The 21,952-nt window shown below is 50.6% G+C and overlaps 2 protein-coding genes across 3 annotated transcripts in view; both read right to left on the reverse strand.

Moving 5' to 3' along the window:
- ATP6V0D1 (ATPase H+ transporting V0 subunit d1) overlaps positions 1–15,727 on the reverse strand; it is a 35,347-nt gene extending 19,620 nt beyond the window's left edge. The window contains exons 1-2 of the mRNA XM_009947670.2: positions 15,580–15,727; positions 5,072–5,243 (exon numbers count right to left, since the gene is read on the reverse strand). Coding sequence (XP_009945972.1) covers positions 5,072–5,243; positions 15,580–15,709 — 302 coding nt within the window. The 5' untranslated portion in view covers positions 15,710–15,727. The remainder of the gene's footprint in view (positions 1–5,071; positions 5,244–15,579) is intronic.
- A 1,430-nt stretch (positions 15,728–17,157) lies between these two features.
- AGRP (agouti related neuropeptide) lies at positions 17,158–18,483 on the reverse strand. Of its 2 annotated transcripts, XM_086469413.1 has the most exons (4): positions 18,309–18,483; positions 17,942–18,036; positions 17,667–17,669; positions 17,158–17,349 (listed from the first exon to the last, which is right to left on the reverse strand). In XM_086469413.1, exons 1-4 carry the CDS (start codon positions 18,481–18,483, stop codon positions 17,158–17,160), a joined length of 465 nt encoding a protein of 154 aa, XP_086325539.1. The 2 variants fall into 2 exon arrangements, with proteins under 2 accessions (XP_086325539.1, XP_086325540.1); XM_086469414.1 differs by lacking the exon at positions 17,667–17,669 and having other exon boundaries at positions 17,942–18,033.
- Between the last annotated feature and the right edge of the window lie 3,469 nt (positions 18,484–21,952).

Below are 21,952 nucleotides of genomic sequence, written 5' to 3' on the forward strand. Positions count from 1 at the left end.
CTCCAGAGCAGGGAAGAGGCTGTGCTGAAGCAAGGGAGCAAAAAAAAAAAAAACAAAAACAACAAAACAAACAAAAAAACCCACCACGCCAAACAAACCAACAACAACAAAAAAAAAAAAAAAAAATATCACACATCAACAAACATTTACATGCGTGTGTGAAAAATATCAAAGCTGACAATCTGACCAGGCTGCGGCAGGCTAGAGTCAGGAGTGACACCAGGATAAAGAGTTCCTATCTAAACCATACACAGGAACACTGGAAGGAAGGAGAGACAGGACATGGCACAGTGTCAGGCTAACACAAAGAACAAAGCCTTTACAGAAAGGCAGGGCAGCACATCACCGAGAAGAACCTAAAACCCACTTCCATCCCACAAGTCAATACGTGCTTGTTGAATTCAGGAAGTGGGTTTTGCTGTTTCAAGTACACTTAATACCTGTTTGTTGCTGCCCTACAGAACATCGCTGTATTCCCTCAGCCAAACAGTCAATTGTTTGTGTTGGAGCAGAGATGTTAACAGCCAGCTTGTGCCTATCAGTCAGAACCTACTATGGTCAGCTGAAAGACACAGGGAAGCACCAAGCACTCTTCCAGTGACGAGCTGCATGGCAAGACGCAGAGCTAGCAGGTGTTTTAAGAGACTGCGGCAGGCTCAACAAGTTGAGCTTTTCCTTACCACAATATGCAGTGGCAGAGGCTGCCACCACTTGAAAAGAACAAAAGGGAAATCAGCCAACTTCCTCAGTATTTTGGTACTAACAACACAACACTTGACACAGAAGAGCTCCTGAGGAGAATCGGAGCCAGGAAAGAGTCAGTGTGGTGCCAGGAGAGGAGCACAACAGGACAAAAATCAGCGGCAGCATGAAGACCTTGCTTTGGGGTTGCTGCCTAGCTGTGTTCTTAGGTCACTTTTGTTCCTGTGCTTTTAAACACTGTCCTTTCCCCTAAGCTCAGGGGACCAGCTAACTAATGCCCACCTCCACAGGTGAACCATCCTTACCTATGGAACGGTGTGCACCCGGGGACAGGCAGCCACGGGGCCGGAGTGCCACCTTCCGGCAAGTCACAGGCAGTGCTGCCTCACCTCCCTGGGGCTGGGCAAGGACAGCACACCAGGAACACACATCCTCCTGGTGCTCCAGAGGCCCCACGCCGTCCCCGTTGCTGCTTCTACTTCCCATGGCCTCACCTACTTCACGGGCCACGTAGGAGAGGCAAGAGAATTGACATAGCACAAGCCCACATGGGGATGAAGAGCACGGCTTTTGGCAGGTTGACTCTGGAACAAGCAGAGGGGACAAGGACTATAGCTGCTCCTAAGACCAGACAATTCCCCAGATCTTCTCAGCAATGTGCCCCGGGTCAAGATCTGAGCACTGTCCAAAAACAAGCACAACAGTCGTCTCTTGATCAAAGCAAAACCACCCCAGAGGTCCAGCAGGGCATTCATGAAGGAGAAAGCCTGATTCGTTTTTAAATGCTTGATCCACTTCCTGGCACCAGCCATCTACACCGTGGCCACACTCAGCGAGATAGATGGTACCCAAGTGTTTACCAGGCCTCGATGGCCTTGTCTGATGTGACGTTATGCAGTATTCCTAAGGCCAAAAATGTAAGTACATACAAAGGCGTCCGGTAACAGTGAGTTTCAGAGCTGAACTGGACATGCTACAAAACATTTCCTTCCAGTTTAAGCCAGACACACCTCCTACAATCCTACTTGATTTTAAAAATCTCCATTTATAACCCAATGCCTCACTCTCAAGAGAGTCCCAGTGAACTCAAGCTTTCCTCTTGCAGAAGCCAGCCCTGCTCAAACTTTCCACATCTTTCTACCATTTTCTATTTCAATTTAGCCTGTACAGTTCCAGCACATAGATGCATTCGGTTGAGTACAATTTCTTCTGACCACCTGGTGCCTCACTTGCCTGAAGCTGTCTACCAGAAGCGGTCTTCACCATTTCCTGCTCAAGTTTCATTAACTACCCTAAAAGAAAGAAGTAGTAAATAGCCATGTTCAAAAGGCAAAGAGAAATCACCTCATCACACCTATCTGCGTGCCAGCCAGAGTGGAAGATAAGTGGCACAGGCTTGTCCCAGTGTCATCCAGGAAGGCACAGTACCTCTGTGTGCACAGGCATAACACCCCCAGAATTGCCAACATCCTTTGGCCGAACATCTTTGTGATGCTGCCCACACACAAGCCTGGGTTAAATGAAGGCTACTGGCAGAAGCATGCGCTGCCAGCCTCTGAACAGACCTGTCCTCCACTCTATTTGGGATGTGGACAGCTTCACACTGTCAGCAGGACAATAATCCTGAAACTTCTGCCCTCTCCCCCAAACCAAGTCCTACTACAACCCACAGGACAGTTTCAGGGAACAAAACACTGCCTGAAATGCAGCCCAAGATGTCACATCTAGTCTACCCTCTTTTCTACTAGCCCAGTCACTAAATATATTAGTATTATCAATATAAGATATTAAGACTTATTGTGCAAAGCCAGCACCACCTCTAAACTCCTTGTGTTTCACTGTCTCCTCATTCTTCTGTTTTAACTTGTCTGCAGTGTCATCAGAAATGATTAGAGCTTCTAATACGCTGATAGCGACTCCCACCTTGGACCAGCTGAAGCTGGTAACACCTTCTCTATCTCATCGATACTCCATTGGTGTGATGAGAGCAGACCCAGTGGCCTTAAAGCAAATCTTGCGCGTAAAAAGGAGAAGAAGAGATAAGAGTGAAAACAACTCAAGGAAGAAACATCCTGTACTGAATGGGACCAAGATATTCAAGAGAAGATTATGCAGCAGGCAAGAGATACAGACATCTGCACAAAATTGTGTTTTGCTATAGAGAAATCAAAATCAGAGATAACAGAAGCAGAACAAGATCAAAGTGTAAATCAAGTTGAAGCCAAAACACCAGTTTTGAAGTTCTAAGTCATTCACACAGCTGTAAGAACTGGCCTATCATGTTACATGAGATGTTTAAGGTCTTCTGCACAACTTGAGCTGGATGTAGACACTGGATAAAGGTCAACAGGACTGGTGTAACAGGAAACTGGATTTCCACAGCTATTTGCAGCCTTCCTACCCAGTTATGCAGTGTGTAATCAGGGCAGGCACTGTCTTAGAGACCTTTCAGTTCGTCTTTTCCACACACTGGTTTTCAAAGCGGGCCAGTTAGGGAATAGCAAGTTTTAAAGTCTGCAAAATACTCACGTGTCCTGCCCAGACTATTGCCTTTTAACAGATATAAGCTAAAAGGAGAGACCATTAGTGACGACTACTACAGTACTTCTGCGGAGACTACACATTTCCATAAACCTACAGGGCAGCGAAGAAAGGCACCAGTGGAGGACAAACTGGCAGACCCAAACAGTACTGATGTCTTTATAGCAATTTCAGGATGGGCAAAGAGGTGTTTTGAAAGTTAACTTAAGTTTGAGAGACTAGAAGATGATGAGCTAGAAACTGCTTCATCCATTGCAAACACTGCTGCAAAATGGGGGCTTAGTAACATCTTGCTGATGACTTGCCATGGCTTGCTCCATATTTGGAGCCAAATACAAAAAACTTTGAGTTTTAGTGACAGGCATAGAAGAAAAAAAACCTATTTCTTTGAAAATAGGAAACGCTTAAAAGACAGTCAGCTTTAGCACAGCGACCCAGAAAATAACAGGTATGAGCTACTGGGTTAGAAAAATGAGATAGTGGTGCTGTCCAGACAGAGAAAGGACAGAACAGGAAGGAACACGGCAGAGAGACAGGTCTTTAATCAGTATTTGCACGCACAGGAGATGCCACAGACAGGCCAAAATTCAAAATCTTTGAATCAACCACAAAGGCCTTTCTACATCAGCCTGCACCATTCAAAAATCTCTAGGTGGTAAGCAAGACAACACACACCAACCTGCCAAAAATACAAGATTAGACGCCACTCGCTAGAGTGCCTGTGATGAGCCCAAACTCACTGTATCAAATAAAGCAATGCTGATGTATCAACTATCCTATTCAGGAACAGAGTACAATCTTCTTCACAGAGATGCACATTAAAGTCATGTTCTACTGACCCAGAAATTCACTTTTGTCCATGACAGATCTCCTTACTGGCTAGAGAAGGCCACTGGCTATGTAGTTCAAGCCAAACTAGAGCTTACAGGAACACAGACTAAGGAAAGGGAAAAAAGGGAACTTTAATTCCACGTTTCAGATGCAAATCAGTACAACCGGTGTCTCACCGAGGCTAGCAACTTCATTTTATTCCTGATTAAAACAAAAGCAGCACGCAGGGAAGCAGAGGTTTGTGCAAAACTGCTAGAAGGTACCGGCAAGAACACTGTGCTATTTCAAGCTTTTCACATCAGCTGAACCTGCTGTGGAATTGCACACACCCTGTGTCTTTTCATCCACTGACAAAGACACACTGATGCAGCCCTTTCTTCCCCTGCTGCAAATTCTAGGCCCTCCCTTCCCCTAGTGCTGGCATTCGTTGGATCCCACTGAGCTGGCTGAGAAAAACAAATCAAAGATTAACCCCAAAAGGGAAAAGTTGTTCCATTTTTGGCCAGCTCAACTCCCTGAACCAGTCTGTGACAGGATCAGAGGAAGGCCTACAGCCCCCGGGGTGGGATGGCAGGTTTACAGCAGCCCTGACAAAAGCGATCAGATCTCAGTGGGTCAGAACTAGCAGGCAACTGCTGTCATGCACATGCATGCTTTGCATATGTTTTGCAGCAGGATCACATTTTTAAGAATCCAGGAACCTTTAGCACACAGACAAAGGTAAATGACAGCTCTAATAGAGGCTGAACGATTCTGCAATGGAGGGCAGCTAAGGGGCTGTGCCAATGAAGTACACCCTGGGAGCAGGAGCCTTGAAATATGTAGTGATACCGTGCTGCTGGCTTGAGACCTCCAGATACAACCAAAACAGTTTAATTCAAGAAGTTGCAGAAAACACAGCAGCTACAGGGCAGAAGGTGGAAAGCTGGTCTGAGAGCCCTCAAGTCTGGAAGAACAGCAACGTTTCAAGTGCTGTTCAGGAGCAGCTGGTACTCACGTGATGAAGTCCAGAAAACTTGCTAGGGGCTCATACGCGTGGTTCCTCATATGGCGAAACTCCACCACCATCTTCTCCTTCAGCTTGTCATCTATGACAGAGACGGTGAGCGGGGAGGCTTCATTGGCCAGGAAGTTCCCATAGTCTGTGCTCTGAAGGTGCAGTTTCAAGTCTGAAAAAGAAAGAACAATTCCACTCTACAGGGCTTGCGTTGGGTCTGAGGTTTTTTTTGGAGCATACCCAAGCAAGCTGTTGCTCAGCATTTTTCCAGGCAGGCTCTTCTCGGAAAGACCACCTAGACAAAATCCATGTGTTAAGTCCTACACTTACATTTGTGCTCAGTTTTATCATGGACAATCCAAATGCAGGAAAAGATCAGTGTTTCACCATAACATCCTTGCCCCATCTTGAAAGAGGAAACTGTGACACTATCTGTGTAAGGAAGCACACACCCATGCCAACTGTTCACTGTGCTTGATCAAGGTGGAAGGTTACCAGTTTTCTAGGAAATTTGCTAGAAATCTAGGGAAAGGAAAACAAACAAACAAACAAACAAACACTTCCTCTAGCCAAAAGGGCTCTGGTTGCAGGCTTCTCTGAAGCAATCATGACCAAGAACCTATCTGCACCTACAAGCAAGTTTCCTCAGATACTAGTGATGTGGAGGCATCTGAAAAGCTTTCAAAGCCAAAAGGACACAAACAGCACCCTGGAAATGATAAAGCATCTAGGTACTACATCATCAAGTCAGTCCAGCTAATTGCACTAGTAAAGAGAAGTCAGGCATCAAAGGGTAAAGAGGGGCTGGTGAAGAGGAAGGCCATTTAAACCCACCTCATATGGTAGGCAAGCCCTACCCAGGACAGAGGAACATGCTCAGAAGCCTTCCCCTCCTCCAGTTTCAAGTGAAGGAAACTTTTGTTTCCTCTGTTACCCTCGCTGCAGGTCAGGTGCCCAACCAAGCTGCAGTCCTGGCCAACAAGCGACCACAACATGCTAAGCTGTGTCAAGATAAAAGCTCTACTTAAGCCAAAAGCATTTAAGTGTCTCTTAACTTAATCCATAATCCAGAACTGAGGAACATCATATAATCCTACTCCTCAAAATGCTACTCGTTGCACTGGTACACAATGTTCACCTCTTCAGCTTCTTCTCAGAGGGACAGTTAGGCAAGCACCCTCCCAGGGACTCAAGACCTTTATGGAGAAAGGAAAGCAGTTGAAAGAGTTAGTCAAACCAAATGTGAATATGCTGTCTAGAGAAAACAAAACAAAAAAAAACCCCACACCACCACATTTCTCCTTGGTTTCTCTGAAGCAGGAACACTGAGGCTGCCATTCCCTTCCACCAAACCGTTCAAGTCCTCAGCACGATGGCACAAGCATCCACAGCACTGAGGTCAGAGCAAGGTCTCAACCTGGCTTGAGGAGGTTGATCTTTTGACATCACACCCAGCTACAGGCACGAGCTGGAAAGTGTCCTCTGCACCGGGCTCCAAACTGACCTCGCACTGGACAGTGCGATACTGTCCTCAGCCCAAGGGGTGGAAGGGTCAAACGGCTTTCAAGTTGAATTTCACTCTTCTGGGTATTTCCAAGGGGGTCTAGCAAAGACGGTTTTGACCCAGCACTTTTTAGTCACAAAGACATTGCCACTGCTAAGTCTTGCAGGAAACAGGTGGTACTTATAGAGAGGGAAAAAAAGGCCAGAGACTTAAATAGTGCTTAGTTTCTGTCATGTTTCTTAGTGGTTTACAGAAGAGTTTGATGCTTCTCTCGCTTTTAGTAAGGGATCCTGGGTGCAGCGGAGAGAGCTACTTGCCCAACAACCTACATCATGTTATGAAGCAAAGCAGAAACTTAACCTAGATCTCTGTTCCCCAGACTATGCTGCAGCTAAACAGCTGTGTGTTATTCTACGAAACCATTATCAACTTCTGCTCCCACTTTCAAGGTGGGAAAACACAGTCCAGATAACGCAAGACAGTGGAGTTTTCAATATGACCCTTGTCAAAGTCAAAGGCTGTGGATCATGCCAAAACTCAGAATGCCCCTCACCCCCAGGCAGCCTGCATAGGATTGTCACCAATGTTAATCACTTCCCAAACCCTGTAAAAAAAGCCCAGCCCACAGGCAGCACCCTGCATGCAGAGTTCTCACCCCTCTGTTTTGCAATTGCTTGATTTTTGAAAGCTAAGATATAGTTACAGAGGGGAAATCACCAGAATTACATCTTAATGAGTGCCAGTCCCTCTTTCGAAAGCTCTTGGATGATGAGCTTTGGAGTCCGAGTGGAAATTAAGTTCCACTGTCAGATCAGGGTTGTACTAGTTTGCTTTTAGCGGAGGCTGGAGAAACCGTGGAGCAAAATTCAGCAGTTGCTGAATGAATATGCAATAAAGTATCCTGGTAAGAGTACTGCACCCATAAAATCAGACTGCAAGGGAATAGGGGACCACAGTAGCTACATTCATGTACCTCCTACTTTCAGTTCTCTGTAACTGTGCAGACCTCTAACGAAAACTAAGCCTGACCAAAAAGGCATGTGATGTTGTTTTGCAGCTATACAGGACCTTGCAGAGGAAGCAGCTATAGCATATCCTACTACGTCTCACTTCAGTAGGGAAGCTTCCAGAGGTTTTCAGCTTGTTCCCTCAACTCCAACTCTGCTACAGCAAAACCATCGGTGTCATCATGACCTGAGACTCTGCTCTTACTTCTAGGGCTGCAAGAAGCTGCCTTGCTATCAGGTCACTTGATGCTAGAAACCCAGCAACACAAAAAATAGTTTTCTGTACCACCTGCTTCCAGGAAGTCAGAACTGCACCGCATTTACACCAGTCACATAAGCTGCACACTGTGCCTTGCAGCTCCCCCCTCAACAGCTCTGAGCAAGCTCCCATGAGCTGCCTGGCCAGAGCATTTCATCCTGCTCGATGAGGAGGCTGCCCCCCCCCCCCCCCCCCCCCCACTCCATAGCACAACATTATGTTGCAACTGGAATAAGGGCCATGTTTATATAACACTTGGAATTAATTTTTACAGGGAAGGCCAGCCACAAACTGCAGGAACTAAAGTCTTCTGAATCTCTGAGCATCCAAGCAGACAGAACAGAACATATTTTTGAAAAACAGGACTGGATTTATAAACCCTGACTCAATGCATCCCATGGCCTACCAGCACCTTATGTGAGCCTGTCCTCCTCCAGCCGCTGGGCCAGTCACTGAGCCTCAGCCAAGGGGGTTTGGGAGTTTTTAGTAGGACTATTCACATGTCAGGCTTCTCAGTTAAGAACAGACTAATCCCGTGGTTTCACAAATCCCCTGCCAGAAGAGCTGACCCAGTAGCACGGTGACTAATAAAAGTGGACCCACTGCTGAGCAAGCCCCAAGCTCTCCAAAAGTTCAAGTCCTTATTTCCTAACGCAAGTTCAGACCGAGCTGGAGTCGGCCTCTGGCAGCAACAGCAGCACCTCGGCAGGGGCGGCTGCCAGAGATCCCACATGCTGCGTGTCGACGAGACGCTGGCTGCGAGTCTTCTGCTGTGCCTCCTCCCCAGCTGCCTGCTGCAAAGGCAAGAGACCTGCACCTAGAGCCCAGCCGCTCTCGACGAGCTCCTCCAGATGCTGACTAACAGCAGCACACGGCCTCAGCCCAGCGATTGCTTTTGAGAGGTACGTTTACCTGTTTCGGCATTTTTCCAAGTGGTTCAAACACTTTAAGAAACACAATGAGCCAGAATTTGGCAAGGGAGTGCTTGAATTATCACAACACTTCTGTTCTCTCTCCTCCCTCACAAAAGCTAGTAAATTATGGCCAGGTCACAGTTCCCAGAAAGCTGCCTCGTGCAAGAACACAACAGCTTGTCAGAATGACAGCCTTTTTCTGCTGAGTATTCAAGTGGGGTAGCGCCCAAGATTATCGTGACATGTACTTACAGCCACCTCCTTTCAGCTCTCGGATCAGGCCCTCTGGTTTTGATGCAGCTGGCTGTAAGCATACAAGGCATAAACGTGACTGAAGCTTAATTCAGCACACCACCAGCACCACACTTCGACATTTCAGATAACATTTTCTGGAGGGACTTCACCTCCACAGTAATACTACTATCCTCTACTGGAAGTTTGCTTTGTCATAACAAGGAATCAAGTCATTACTCAGTCTTAGACTGAGTCAGTCATCAAAGCCTGTCCTGTAAGCCCTGCTCAGACAGAGTGACCCATGGCCCCACCAGCTCATACTTCCACCCCTTCCTCCTTCAGCACCCTCCTGTAACTGCATTGCAGAGCTCTGATTGAGTTAAGGGCTCAAGCACTTCCAGGCAAGGACTGATTTGTCTATTTGATTTGAGACATGCACAGGCGTGGAATTAGCTTTTGCAGCTTCCGAGTTTCCACACAATTATCTGCTGTAACCCCGACATCTCGCTCCAAAGTGCCCACGGCCATCACTGAATATATAAAAATTAAAACATTGTTTGCTGTCTTCCAGGCCTGAGGCAGTAAAGTAGCTGAGGGTTTATACAGCAGTCTGCAGATTAGCTACATCACCCACGCCTCCCTTCAGAAGGCTGCAGTCAGTAATACCATTTGGCTTGTTGCTGTCTGTTTGGTCTGTTTATAGCCACCTCAGACACTCTTGAAGCTGATTCTCTGAAGCCTCATCCAAGAAGCTCCCAGAGACCTTTCATTCCCCAGAGAATTTAAGACCTTTTCTGTGGTTGCACACCATCAGCAGTGACATGCCACCTTTCCTCTGCTGTCAGGCAGCAAATTCCTCTGAGCCACAGCTGGACACACAGAAGGGTCCTCTCCCCACGTGAGTGCCTCACCTCTAGCTCTTCACCTCTGTTTTTAAGATGTTCTCAGCACAAAAGAGCAGCCTGTGTTTCTAGCACAGCCCTTCCTGGGGTTGAACTCATCCCCCTCAAAGCTTCAAACCCAGCACAGCCAGGTCTTGTTTCCTGAGGAGCCCCTCAATAAAGTAAGTCCTCTCCTGATCCTTCCAAAAGGTGAGGTAACCCCTCCTAATCTGCCTGCTTCACCCCCACGTACCCTTCCCGCCCCCTCCCCCCGCCTCTAAAAGCAGACCACACTAAGTCACGGCTGTAACCTCAGAGGTCCAGCACACTAACAGGACTGTTGGGCCCGGCACCTAATGCAGCAGTTTGAGGGAGAGGCAATAAATCATTCAGAAGCTGAGAGAAACAGGACAGAAAGTCTCACACTGCAGGAGCTGACAGCAGAGGAAAAACAAGACGAAAGCACTGACAGGCTGCCCAGCGTAACACTTGCCAGGAAACCCAGACACCATCATCTTCTAACAAGTGGCAGGACCCAAACAAGAAATGAAGCTGCACCAATGCTGAAAAGCTGACCTCAGCTGCTGCTTGAAGTTTAGCTAGGAGAAGCTACGAAGCAGGTCTCTGCCCTGTAAAGGAGGCCAGAACAAACAGCAAAGAGCCTCTGCTGAACCCTGCAGGAAGCCAGAGACCACAGTGTTTGTTTGCCACCATGATTTAGCAGGCTGTGGAAGTGCCATCTTTCTTCCAATAAATAATGTTTTCCTTGAGCTTGTTTTAACAGGACAGCTGATTAACCCGCCACAGCCAGCGGTTACACTGGAGGATGCAGGACAAAGCCCAGAGATTAGCAGTGCAGCCTTTCAGCTACTGCTCTGTTGCTGCATGAGCCACCAGCATTCACAGGACAGGAATGGTCGATACCCTCCTCAGATCTCACTGTTCCCATATGCTCTGCCTCATCTGGCAGATAAGAGCTCTTGGGGACAGGGCTGGTCCTCTGGCACAGTCCCAGCAAGCAAGGGTCAGCTTTTCACGAAAGGCTCCTAGATGTCAGGAGACAGACAGCATTGTCATTGTGCTTTCGAAAGGTCCCTACCAAATCATGGCTTGGCTTCTTCCGACCAAGTTCGGGGTTTGGACTACACCATTCTCAGAGTTCGAGATGGATCAAAGCAGGGCCACACTTCAGGACCACCAGGTGGCCCCTCCTTGCTTGACTGTACAGCAAAGGAGCTGCACAGGAAAGGATCTGTGGGTGGTGGAGTCACTATCCCTGGAGGTGTTCGAAAGATGTATAGCTGTGGTGCTTAGAGATATGGTTTAGTAGTCGGCTTGGCAGTGTTAGGTTAATGGTTGGACCTGATGATCTCAAAGGTCTTTTCCAACCAAAACAATTCTATGATCTATCCCGTTCCCCCACACACAGAAGAACACTGTGAGCTCCACCACGGACCAAGGTGCCAAAAGCATTCTTGGAGGTAGTCTGTAGCTCTGATAGCAATGCAACTTCTCTACACAAGAGAGGACACACTGCCCACACAGTTAAGCTGAAAGAGAAGCCCAGCTCCAGCCTTTTGGGGCCCAGATTCCAGGACCAGAGTGATAAAATGGAAGACAGAAGGGTAGCACAGCCTTTCACGCTCTTCTCTCAGGAGATGTGGCGAATACTCAGTACGTAACACCATAAAGCAAAGGCAGCTCCAGGGGAGAAAAAAAGATCCTTGGGACTATGAAAACAAAAGCACACACTGCACTCAGCTGACATTTAGGACAGCAAGCCTTTAGCAATCCACTCCTGAGCTGACTGAAAGCACTCACCTTCTGGGCAGTGAGGGCTATACACAGCAACCCTGGAAATACTCTTCAAGACTCAAGAACAACCAACCAACCAACCTGTCCAGTCGTGGCTTATTCCACACCATCCAGCCCTTTATCAAGAGTTTTGTGCTCACTATTTATCGCTCCAGATGAATTTGGCAGAAAAGAAGGCTCCAGTATGGGCGAGGGTACCATTCAGGCAGACCACCATATCCTCCAGCTGGTGTGGAGCCAGGCAGTCCAGGACAAGTGTGACCTACTTGCTTCAAGCTCTCTGATTTCACTCTTGATTCACATGTGTCCAAGAAATGGAGGCCTGTAGACCAAGTTGAGGAGATGAGAGAGATCTACAGTCTTGGAAATCCTCTCTTTCTGAAAGAATCACATTTACTTTCTTCTCCTAGCCACCCTTTGCCTCCCAAATACATCTTTGGAGTTCAGATGGTTACTCTGTTCTTCCCCGAGCTGGTAAGACACAGCACCACTACCTTGGGGTTATGAGGACTGAAAACCCAAGAGTTTTCACAGGACAAGGCCACAGCAGACCAATGAACTGCAGGCTGAGATGCACAAATAAAACATGACAGACACCTGCAGGTGCATGAGACTAGTTCCACACACAGCTTAAGCCAAAGATAGGGCAGATCCCATCCCTCCACGTGCACACCACTGTTTCCATAAGGCATGCAAGTCCCCAGCTGAGCTGATAGCGCAGACAGAAGTGCTAGCACCCACAGAGAGGAGGTGGTGGAAACAAACAGCTTCTGGAAAGCCTCTCCCAACAGAGGCCCACACCAACAAGCTTGAGCCAACTACCTGCCACTTCTCAGCTGGCCACTTCACAGCCTCATTACCCAACTAGAAGATGACAGGTCCTGCTGCTGGATTCCACCATACCAATCACCTTTATACCACTGGCAGGTCAGAAAGAAATCGGTTTACTACACGGTTGCTGTGGAAGCAAGAGGAATATTAGCAATACGAGGCTCGTGAACGCTGGCTTGAAGGCAAAGAAATTCCTGTTTCTAAAGAAGGTGCTTTTGTGCATTTCCCAGGCTCCATGTACTTTTTGCAGTACAGATCATTGCAGACTAACAGTAAAGCCTGTCAATAACCGACATTGCAGACTCAGGCTGAGCTCTGGTTCTTAACAGCAGCACCGCTGTCCAACTGCATCAACAGCTTTTTATTCTCCAGAGGCGATACCAGACCTCTAACAGGCTACCACAGCGATTAGGAGCTGGAAACGGCTCGCCATCCTTTTGACTAGGTAACTCCTAAGTTTGGTTATCCAAGACAGATCCCACTCAAGATCCCTGCTCACACCACCGAAGCAGAGGAAAGCAGCTTCAAGTCCTTCACTGACACCTTGTGTCAGAAGGAGGAATTAGCTACAACAGAGAGGGCCAAGCAGGTTCCAAGCGATATCCAGCAGAGGTGTACGGCACACCAGGACCTTTGGCCGAGAAACAACCAAAGCACCAGGACGTTTGGAGCTGAAAGAAGGGATTAAACGTATTATTGCCGAGGGTTTCAAGAGAAAGCTTAAGCCAAAACAGCTCTCACACCCTCCCCTCAACTCTGGTCACATTTTCCTGTCCTTTCTTAAAGCCAGCTCAGGAGCCTGCTTGATCACAGAGAGCCTATTTGGCTCTGTATTTCTGACTCATCAAGAAGGCAAGCTCAAACTGGCTTACTCTGTGATCAGACAAGCAGAGGATCACGCAGAAAATCATGATCTGCTCCTCCCAGCAGCACTACGCTGTCAGCCAGAGTCCTAAAGCAGAGAAATCTCCTTTGTGCTTCCAGACTGCTCCAAGCACACAAGAGGGAGCAGCACTTCAGACCTGGAAGCACAATGTCCTCCAAGCAACTTCAATACCAGTGACCAGCCAGATATGAGATTTCCAGGGCCAGCCCCAGAACAGCCTCAGTCCTTCAGGATTTCTCCATGGCCAAGATGATCATTCACTCCAGGACTGCAGAGACAGACTCAAATGCAAGAGGTGGCAGCAAAGACAAAACGGAAAAGGTAGAGAAGAATACATGAGTATTTTATGCCCGAGTACTTATTTTGGCTGCTAATAAGCTAGCCACTGTCTGGATCTAGTGCAGACAAGCATCCGGGAGAGAAAAAAATGCACATTAGAAGTCTGTGGAGCGCAGAAAACAAGTACTGAAATGGGAAAATCAAAACTAAAGGGACAGAGGAAAAAAAATGGTCTGACCACAGACCTATATAAGCGATCAAGAGCAACATTCCTTTGAAGGAAAAGCCCTCTACAAAGGCACACTAGACAGCAGCACAGAAAGCCAAGTGGAGGAGCACTGAGATTGGCAGTGAACTTGGAACAGCCTTCAGGCTCTGAATGAAGCTTGACAAGGAGCACAGCAGCAGCAGCTATCACCAGAGAGCTGTCAGGGACAGGACAGTAATGACACCAAGACAAACATACGGAACTCCAAACTGACTCATTCCAAATGCAGAAAACACTGCTCCAAGGGAGAGCTAAGTTTACGCAACTTGGTTCAGAAGGCAAGAAAGAGAGAAAAAAAATAGAGAAGCTGTAAGTACAAAAAGAGTCCAAAGAGGAAGTTATTTGTAGGTAAGGTGGTAAAGTGATAGGTTAGGGCATGCCAAGACTTCTGACTAGGAAGAGAGCAAGAATACCTCCCACCACCCTCTTTCAGGCCCTGGACTCCACAGCAAGAATAACAGAGACCACTGCAAGCAAAGAGCTGCAAAAAGATCCAGCTGAAAAGGGGCTTCTGTCCTAAGTAAGAACACCCTTGGTATTTTTAAAGTAAAGGGCATGTCACAGCGCCCTGTTCCCATTCTGGTGTTTAACATTTGAGTGAGCAGCTCCAGGTAACTTGCATCCAGGGTTCAGCTGGCCAACGATCCCTCTAGATAGTCAATATTCATTTCAATCACTCAGCAATGCTCATCAAGATAAAGCTGATGCTTAACTTGTATTTTTAGAAGAATGAATGATCCAATAATTATAGCCCCACTGACCAAAACAACCAACATCTCTGGACACACAATTTCAATAGAGACCTGGTTACGATCTTCACGATTTGTAACCCAGGTTCTGGTCACGAATAAGTGAAAACTGTTAGGATGGTCAGTGACACAGAGGAACAGTTTAGCACTGACTAATTCAGCTGATGAGCTGTCCACAGGTGATGAGTATCACAGAGCAAAATCTTCACAGCTCTCCAGGTTTGTACACACTGGTCTAGAAAAAAGGCGATGGCTAGAAGTCAGAATTAGCCTCAAAAGAGAATTCAAGGTTACAGGTGAAGCATGATTCACTGGTGAACTTACCAAGATCCGCACCAGATTTCTTCCAGCAGCAATCCTTCAATAACAGCAAGGACTTTCCTAGACCACCCAATCTCATCAAAAATTGATCATGGGTATCAGGGATTAAGTTAGATTACCTCAATAATCTTAGTTCTGGCCTTAAAAAGGTTTCCTGTGCTGCCTGCCATTTAGGAAGCAAAAGCACAAAACTCACCAGCAAAGCCTGACAAACCTGCCAGGCTCCCAACAACCGCAGGACACACACCACAGCCATGCAACCACCTCCAGAAAGCCCTGGGAGCTCAAGCTTCCTTCAACCGCCGGTATCAGCTGTTGCAATCACACGACCGGGAAACTGAGTCAGCTGAGCTCGCAGGCAGCAGCCGGGGTGGCGGGGGGAGCACCAAGTGCCTGCTCAGCCAACGGGTGAAGAGGGCTGGGGGCTCATTTCCCCGCTGCCACGCAGCCCCTCGCCTCCCCACCGGCCTTCCACCCTCAGACCAGCCGAGCCTTCCCCTCAGTATGAGGTGGGGAGGGGGGAGGATCCCCGCCCGCCTCAGATCCCCACCGCCACTCACCCTCCAGGCTCTCACACTGCACCAGATTCACGTAGTCCCCTTGCCGCAACACCCCCGCCTTAAAACCTCGCACCAACCCTTCCAGGTAGCCGTTATCCACGTTAAAATACAACTCCGGGAAAGACGACATGGCGGCCAACGGCAGAGACGCGAGAACAACCCACAGCGCCTCACGTGACCCCCACCCCGGAGCTCACGTGACGCGGTGTCTCCGCCCCTCTCTCCTCCCCTTCCCGCCAAGCGGTGCGAGGGCGGGAAAGGCCCTGAGGGAGATGGAGGACGGGAGCGCAATGGTGGCGGTCAGCAGCCGCGGGGGCGGCGGTTCCGAGGCTACCGACCACTCTCCCCTGTGAGGCTTCCTCCATCTCGCCTCGAACACCGCACACATACCTCCACCCCCCGTCACATCCTCACCTATGCCTGAGTGACATGGGAAAGTAGAAAATATCTGAAAATATTCTTTTTGAAATATGTGATATGCTTTAGTCTCTTCAATATTAGCTAGCTAGCCTTGTCTTTGGTAAACAAGCGTGTAACCCCCTGCCCTCGGCAGGGCTTAAGTAGGGTCTTTATCACTTGAAGGCCTGCTTCATTGCGCTCAAGTAGGGTCTCTATCACTTGAAGGCCTGCTTCATTGTTTGAGGTAAGATAGGGATGGGGGAGGAATTGTCTTTGTGCACAGACTGCGACCACGGAGGGGGATGTTGCCTTGAGCTCTTGTGGCCGGGGGGAGACACTGCCCAGCTGCCCCTGAACTGCGCATGCTCTGGAGGATGGGTTCAAAAGGTTAATCATGATGAAGAGGAACGCGTTGAGGAACTCTTACTTCCTCCCCAAGACCACCAAAAGACCCCCGAAGGGGAAGACTGCGCCTGCACAAGGGGAAGGAGATCTAATTTGCATCCGAAGCGGAACAGAGTGATAAATATGTACTAGGCGATGACGCAATCTTGTGAATATGTAAGTTTTGTTGCTTTAAATAGGAGGCAATTACCGCGACTTGGGGTGCAAGCATCCTTAGGGCACCTGACCCTCGCTGCACCCAGCGCTGCAGAGCTGTAATAAACATACCTGCTTCACAATCAACTTTGATTGCGGAGTTCTTTCACAGATCATGGGGTTCGCCTCCATAGTGCTTTGCACAGCCTCCACGGCCGCTTTTTTACCGCCTGGTGGCATATGGGTTAGCGGTGGAGGAAGGGAAGGTCATATCCCCTTTGGTCCCTGGGTTTAAAGCACCCTGGGCCATGCTGAGTGCTGCTGGCTGGAGAAGGAACACAAGCAAGCAGTCAAAATGTCACCTGCTGGAGCACCCTTCCTGCTGAGAGACGACTCATTGAGACAGGAGCTGCTCTGGAAAAAAATAAATCTCTTTTGTTTGGCACAGGGGTACCCTGGCTGTGTGGACACAGTGCCAACCTGGGTGCAGGTACACTGGCTGCTAACTCTCTTGCCCAAGACCCCAAGCAGACACATTGAACCATTCCCACCCAGCACTTTGCTAACAGCAAGTTTATTAGAGCTGCAGAGGAGAAGAGGCAACACAAGCGTGGGCAAGAAGCAGGCAACCCCACGGCGCTAGTTCTTGCCACAGGGGAAACTGGTGCTGATTTTCCTGCAGTAGCAAAAAGCGTTGAAGAAGCGGCAGTAGCAAGTGGCGCAGGGGTCGCAGCAGGGGACCTGTTGCCCAAGGCAGGACTCCAGGAGGCGGACACAGCGGCGAGGGGAGCGCTCTTCGCGGCCCGCGGCTTGCAGTTCTGTGGAGGAAGCCTGACAAAGGAGGAAGAGGAGGGAAAGAGTTAGTGCTGGACCACTGTGCCAGCAATAAAGAACTTGCGTGGGAGAGAGCCAAGAGTGGCTGCTGAAACCTGCCACTGTTGGCAGCGGAGAGCTCTGTCATGCTCAACTCCAGGCTCGGAAATCACTGCTGAGCCCTCTGCAGGCATCACTGCCTCATCCACCAGGTCCTGAGGCCTTTATGCACACTTTTCTTTTGAAGCACAGCCCCAACTTTAGTGAAGGGTGCTGTGCCTTTCTGCCTGAACAGAGGCACCGGGGTCCAAGACGCGGCACTGCCTGGTGAGCACCTGCTCTGCTGAGGCTTCCTGGGCTGCACTTGAGGTTAATTAAACGGATTGCAGAGGTGCAAGCTTTGACCACCCTCCTTTGAGTGCCGGAGCCCCTTGCAGCTCTGGGCAGCCTCAGCTCATCCCAGCCCCGGCTGCCCCCCAGCGGGCAACAAACAGATACTCCCTTCCCAGGCAGCACCACGTTGGGCTCCAAACCACCTCTGTCCCTAAGGGCACAGAGAAGGCTGCTCCCGCTCTTTGGGGTGTCTGTAAGAAAGCTTGGGGAGTGTTACCTGCGGTTCTGGCACACTGCCTCTCCACACGAGGTCACCGTCGTCTTTTTGGACCTCCGGGGCCATCTGCTCAAACCCCAGCCTGGGGAGAGCTCCTGTGAGATACAGAGAGGCTGGACAAGGAGGCTGCTGGGTGGGGGGTCAGCTCTGATTCTGCTCCCCGTGGTCATGTGTCCCCACAAAAATAAGCCGCTCACTCCCTGTGGGCCGCCAGGCTGCTCTCACTAGATCGGAGAAGCCACATTGCTTGAAGGGGATCCCCTGCGTCCGGGCCTGGGGTCCCCACTTCATTTTTGGGGCCCTGGGCATGGCAGCAAGCAGCTGATGAGGGGCAGTGGGAGAGCTGGGGGGGAAGCACAGGACTCACCCGCTGGGTCCGCAGACACCTCCTTGATTTTCCGTAGCAGGCTGGAGTAGCGGGCTCTGTCTGCACCCTCCAGCCCACCGCTCACCTTCTGCAGGTGGCCACAGCTGAGGTCAGCGGTGAGGATGGCCTGGATCCCCTGCAGCAGCCCACAGCACAGCAGCAGCACATTCAGCATGGTCCTGGGGGACAACCTGCACAGAGGGGTCCCTGCCAGTGTCAGCCCACCTGCTGGCAGCCTGGCCTGGCCCCCGCCTCCACCATCACCCCCGAGCTGCACCGTGTCATTGGCGAGGGGCAGCCTCTGCCAGCGCAGCCACCACCCTGGGCTGTTTGCTCTCAGACTTGAAAGCCCTTCTTGGGCCACCACACACCTGGGAGCTTCAGGTGGGCCCTCCAGAGCTAACGAGCATGCCATGGGGCACCCCACATGCAGGTACATTCACAATGTCAGCAGAGGATGGACTGAGACTTGATTTTTTGCAGTGGTTCAGGGCACGCACAGCCTTCAGCAGCCACCAGACCATCGTGGTGCTACGCATTCACCGCCTGCACATGTACAGGATGTGGCCGAACCTTCCAACACGGCTCCTGACAGGCACTTGCGCTCACAGACTGTGGAAATGCCACTAGTTTTAAAGACCAGAAGCTAATATTTACCGCCTGGTCTGCATCCAGGCTAGGGCACGCAACCAGAACTTTGCAGACAACAGCCAGCACTGGGATCCTATGAGGTCCCCAAGAGCCACCACCAAGGTAGCCATGTACCCACCACCAGCTCCATCCCATGCCCTTTTCCACGGCAGTGCTGACAGCAGCACGACTCATGGCCCAGCACCTCCCTGCTTCTTGCCCAGCTCCTCTGTAACGCCTCCCTCTCCCAAGCCTGCTTTCTCCCCCTGTTCTCCAGCTGCCAGCCCTGGAGCCACGTTTCCCTGCCCAGCCTCATGGGCAGCTTTGCAGCACGGCAGGCAGGAGCCCAGGGAACGGGCAGGAGCAACATTACGTGCTTGAAACACAACAGACCTCCTGCACATTGCAGTTGGAGCAGCTGCAAAAGGAATCTCCCCAGAAGTCTCTGGGAAATGACAGACTGCTTTGCCACAACTCTTTGCAACCAAACCACAGGGTCTGGGCACAATAAACAAACGTGGGGCTTTGAGAAGATGAAGTGTAATGCGGAGGCTGGCAGAGAGAGCATGGCCCTCGCAGGGGGCTCCAGCCCCTCTGTGCTACCCAGTCACCTGAAAAACCCCACTGGCACTCACCTGCACAGCTTCTGTGCGAGGAAATGTTTGGATGCAAAGCCTCCTCTGCTTGGGACATTGACACCACCATCAGGAGATGTCCCCCTGGTTGGACCAGCCTGGGGTTTTCACCTGGCCCTAGTGCAGGGTTTGCTTCCCCGCCTCCCTGCTCAGGGGACCCAGCAGAAAGGAGGAAGGTGAAGGTGAAGCTGTAATGGTGAGAAGAGGGCGAGGCTGGGCTGGAGGGGGCTCGGCAGGAGGAGTACCACAGGCTGGGGGAAGGACTGGGCGAGCTGAGCTGGGGGACAGCACGTGCTGGAGGGTCAGGCTGTGGGCTTTGGGGGCCTGAAGGCTGTAAAAAGCAGGGGGGCTCTTAGGGAGTGAAAGAAAAGGGGCTGAGAGGGGGGACCCCAGTTGCTGCTGGCAGCAGAGTCCTGTGAAACCCAGCACCTGCTGCTTTGGCAGCCTTGGAGCTCCAGCCCTGGCTCCAGCAGCCCAGAGCTGTGCTGGCCACTCCTCACCTCCCCATCCCTGCAAACCAGCCCAGCTCTTTGCCAGGAGAGACTCCTCCACGCCATGGGGAGCCCCATGGCTGTGGGTATCGTACCCCAAACACCCCCAAACCCTTCCCGTTGTAAGCACTGACCTCTCTGAGCGGAGAGGGTCTTGCCGCTCGCTGCTCCACCAAGCTTGCTGGGAGCACCGCTACCGATCTCTGCCTCAATGTCCTCCTCTCCACATGCTTACTGGAATTTATATCGGCTTTTTATTAATTAAGTGCTGCAGCCACATGACTCTGCTAACTACCAGGTAGGTGGGCTTCTCTGGAAACCGGGCTTTGTCTGGACAGAGAGGCAGCTAGCAGGGCGACATGCGGGAGGGAGGACTCCTTCTCTGCACCCCACGTGGCTGCAGGGAGGAATAGATCCCCACTGGCCCCAAATTCCCAAGTTTCTTGGGAGCCATCGCCACTGCCCTTCCAGGCCACTTCCCTTCCCAGCCATGCCTGAGCAGTGCCGAGGCTTCAGCCTGAGGACATCTAGTTCACGGCTAGAGAAAAACCAGGGCTACAGGCTCCTTGCCAAAGACACGCTGAGCTCTCTACCGGTTTTTGAAGGGAATATTGCCCACCCATAGCTGCTGGCAGGCACCCAGCCATAGTCCAGGGCCTCCAGAAGTCCTCCCAACTGATGACGACTCACCATCCACAGATTCTTCAGGCTCCCACCTCTGCTAATTGCATCTCTCTTTCATGTATCCTTTGGAAAACCTGCAGCTCCCCAGAGCCAGGCGCTCTCCCAGGAGCTCCCTTGCGCATCCCAAGCTTGACTCCACTGTGGGAAGGAAGAAACCAGCTGCTCAGTTCCCCTCAGCCCCAATGCTGGCTTTCACAGCCATCGTATCCGGCTCCTTGAGCTTCTCAGTGCAGAGACCTTTGAGGGCCACTCCAAAACCCAAAGGGAGCTGCAGCCAGCCTGATGCAGCCTCAGTCACGGGGCCAGGCACTGGGAGAAGTAGCATCTCTGCTGCCTGTCGTGGGCCAGAATTGCAGGGGACGTGTTATGGGTGCAGCATCGCAGTGCACCACATGCCTGTTCTTGCTTTTTCAACTGAGGGTTTCAAAGCAGCATTGGCATGTGTACAACAGGCAATTGTGCAAACAGATACAGACCTGCACAGCACCCCGTCAGGAGAAGGACCCGACCCCAACATGCACAGGCCTTTCATTAGTGGAGAGGAGCCAGTAATGGAGGGTCAGCCAAAAGAGGTGGTGGGAGATGCTGCTTACGGAGCCTCCACAGTCCCCTCCTGTGCTGACAGCAGCAGATCTGAGAGCTGTTTGCTAGAAACCCCAGTGCCAGGAGCCAGAAAGGAATCACCTTGCCCTTCGAATCCCCAGATGCACACACAAGGTGGCTAATTGCCCAGGCATCCAGTGGCCACCAACTCCTCTGCTTCCTGACAGCATCTCCCTCTACACCCCCCAAGACTGCCCACTCCCAGGTCAGCAGCTCAGATGAGCTCCTTTTGGAAGCACCTCTGCCCTTGTGTGGCTTCAGCCCTGCAAGAAAACAGGGAGGATAAGACACGAGAGGGGTTCAGTGGCCATGACCTACCCAGCAAGGGAGGCTGGTGGCCCAGGCTCTGCCCTTGCCAGGCTGCTCCCAAACCCTGCACAGCCAGGGAGGACCCCCCGGGCCTGTCCCCAGCGGAGTGTGAGACACTGCTCCTGGCAGCAGTGCCAGCCCTGGGGCTCCTTTCTTGTCCCCCTTCTGCCCCACTGCGCACCCTGTCCCAGCACCCAAGGACCAGGCTGGCTTGGAAGGGACGGAGCACAGGACTGGCAAATGGCTCATCTGCCATGTCCCTTCTCCTCCAGCTGCAGGAAACACTCAACAC

Source organism: Leptosomus discolor, chromosome 8, assembly GCF_034619465.1.
Source record: "Leptosomus discolor isolate bLepDis1 chromosome 8, bLepDis1.hap2, whole genome shotgun sequence".
Classification (NCBI taxonomy): Eukaryota; Metazoa; Chordata; class Aves; order Leptosomiformes; family Leptosomidae; genus Leptosomus; species Leptosomus discolor.

Bases quoted from the DNA above. Each gene is read 5' to 3' on its own strand.
- AGRP (XM_086469413.1), bottom strand. From the start codon at position 18,483: ATGCTGAATGTGCTGCTGCTGTGCTGTGGGCTGCTGCAGGGGATCCAG. The intron at 18,037-18,308 runs GTGAGTCCTGTG...TGTATCTCACAG, and splicing joins GGTGTCTGCGGACCCAGCGG to GAGCTCTCCCCAGGCTGGGG.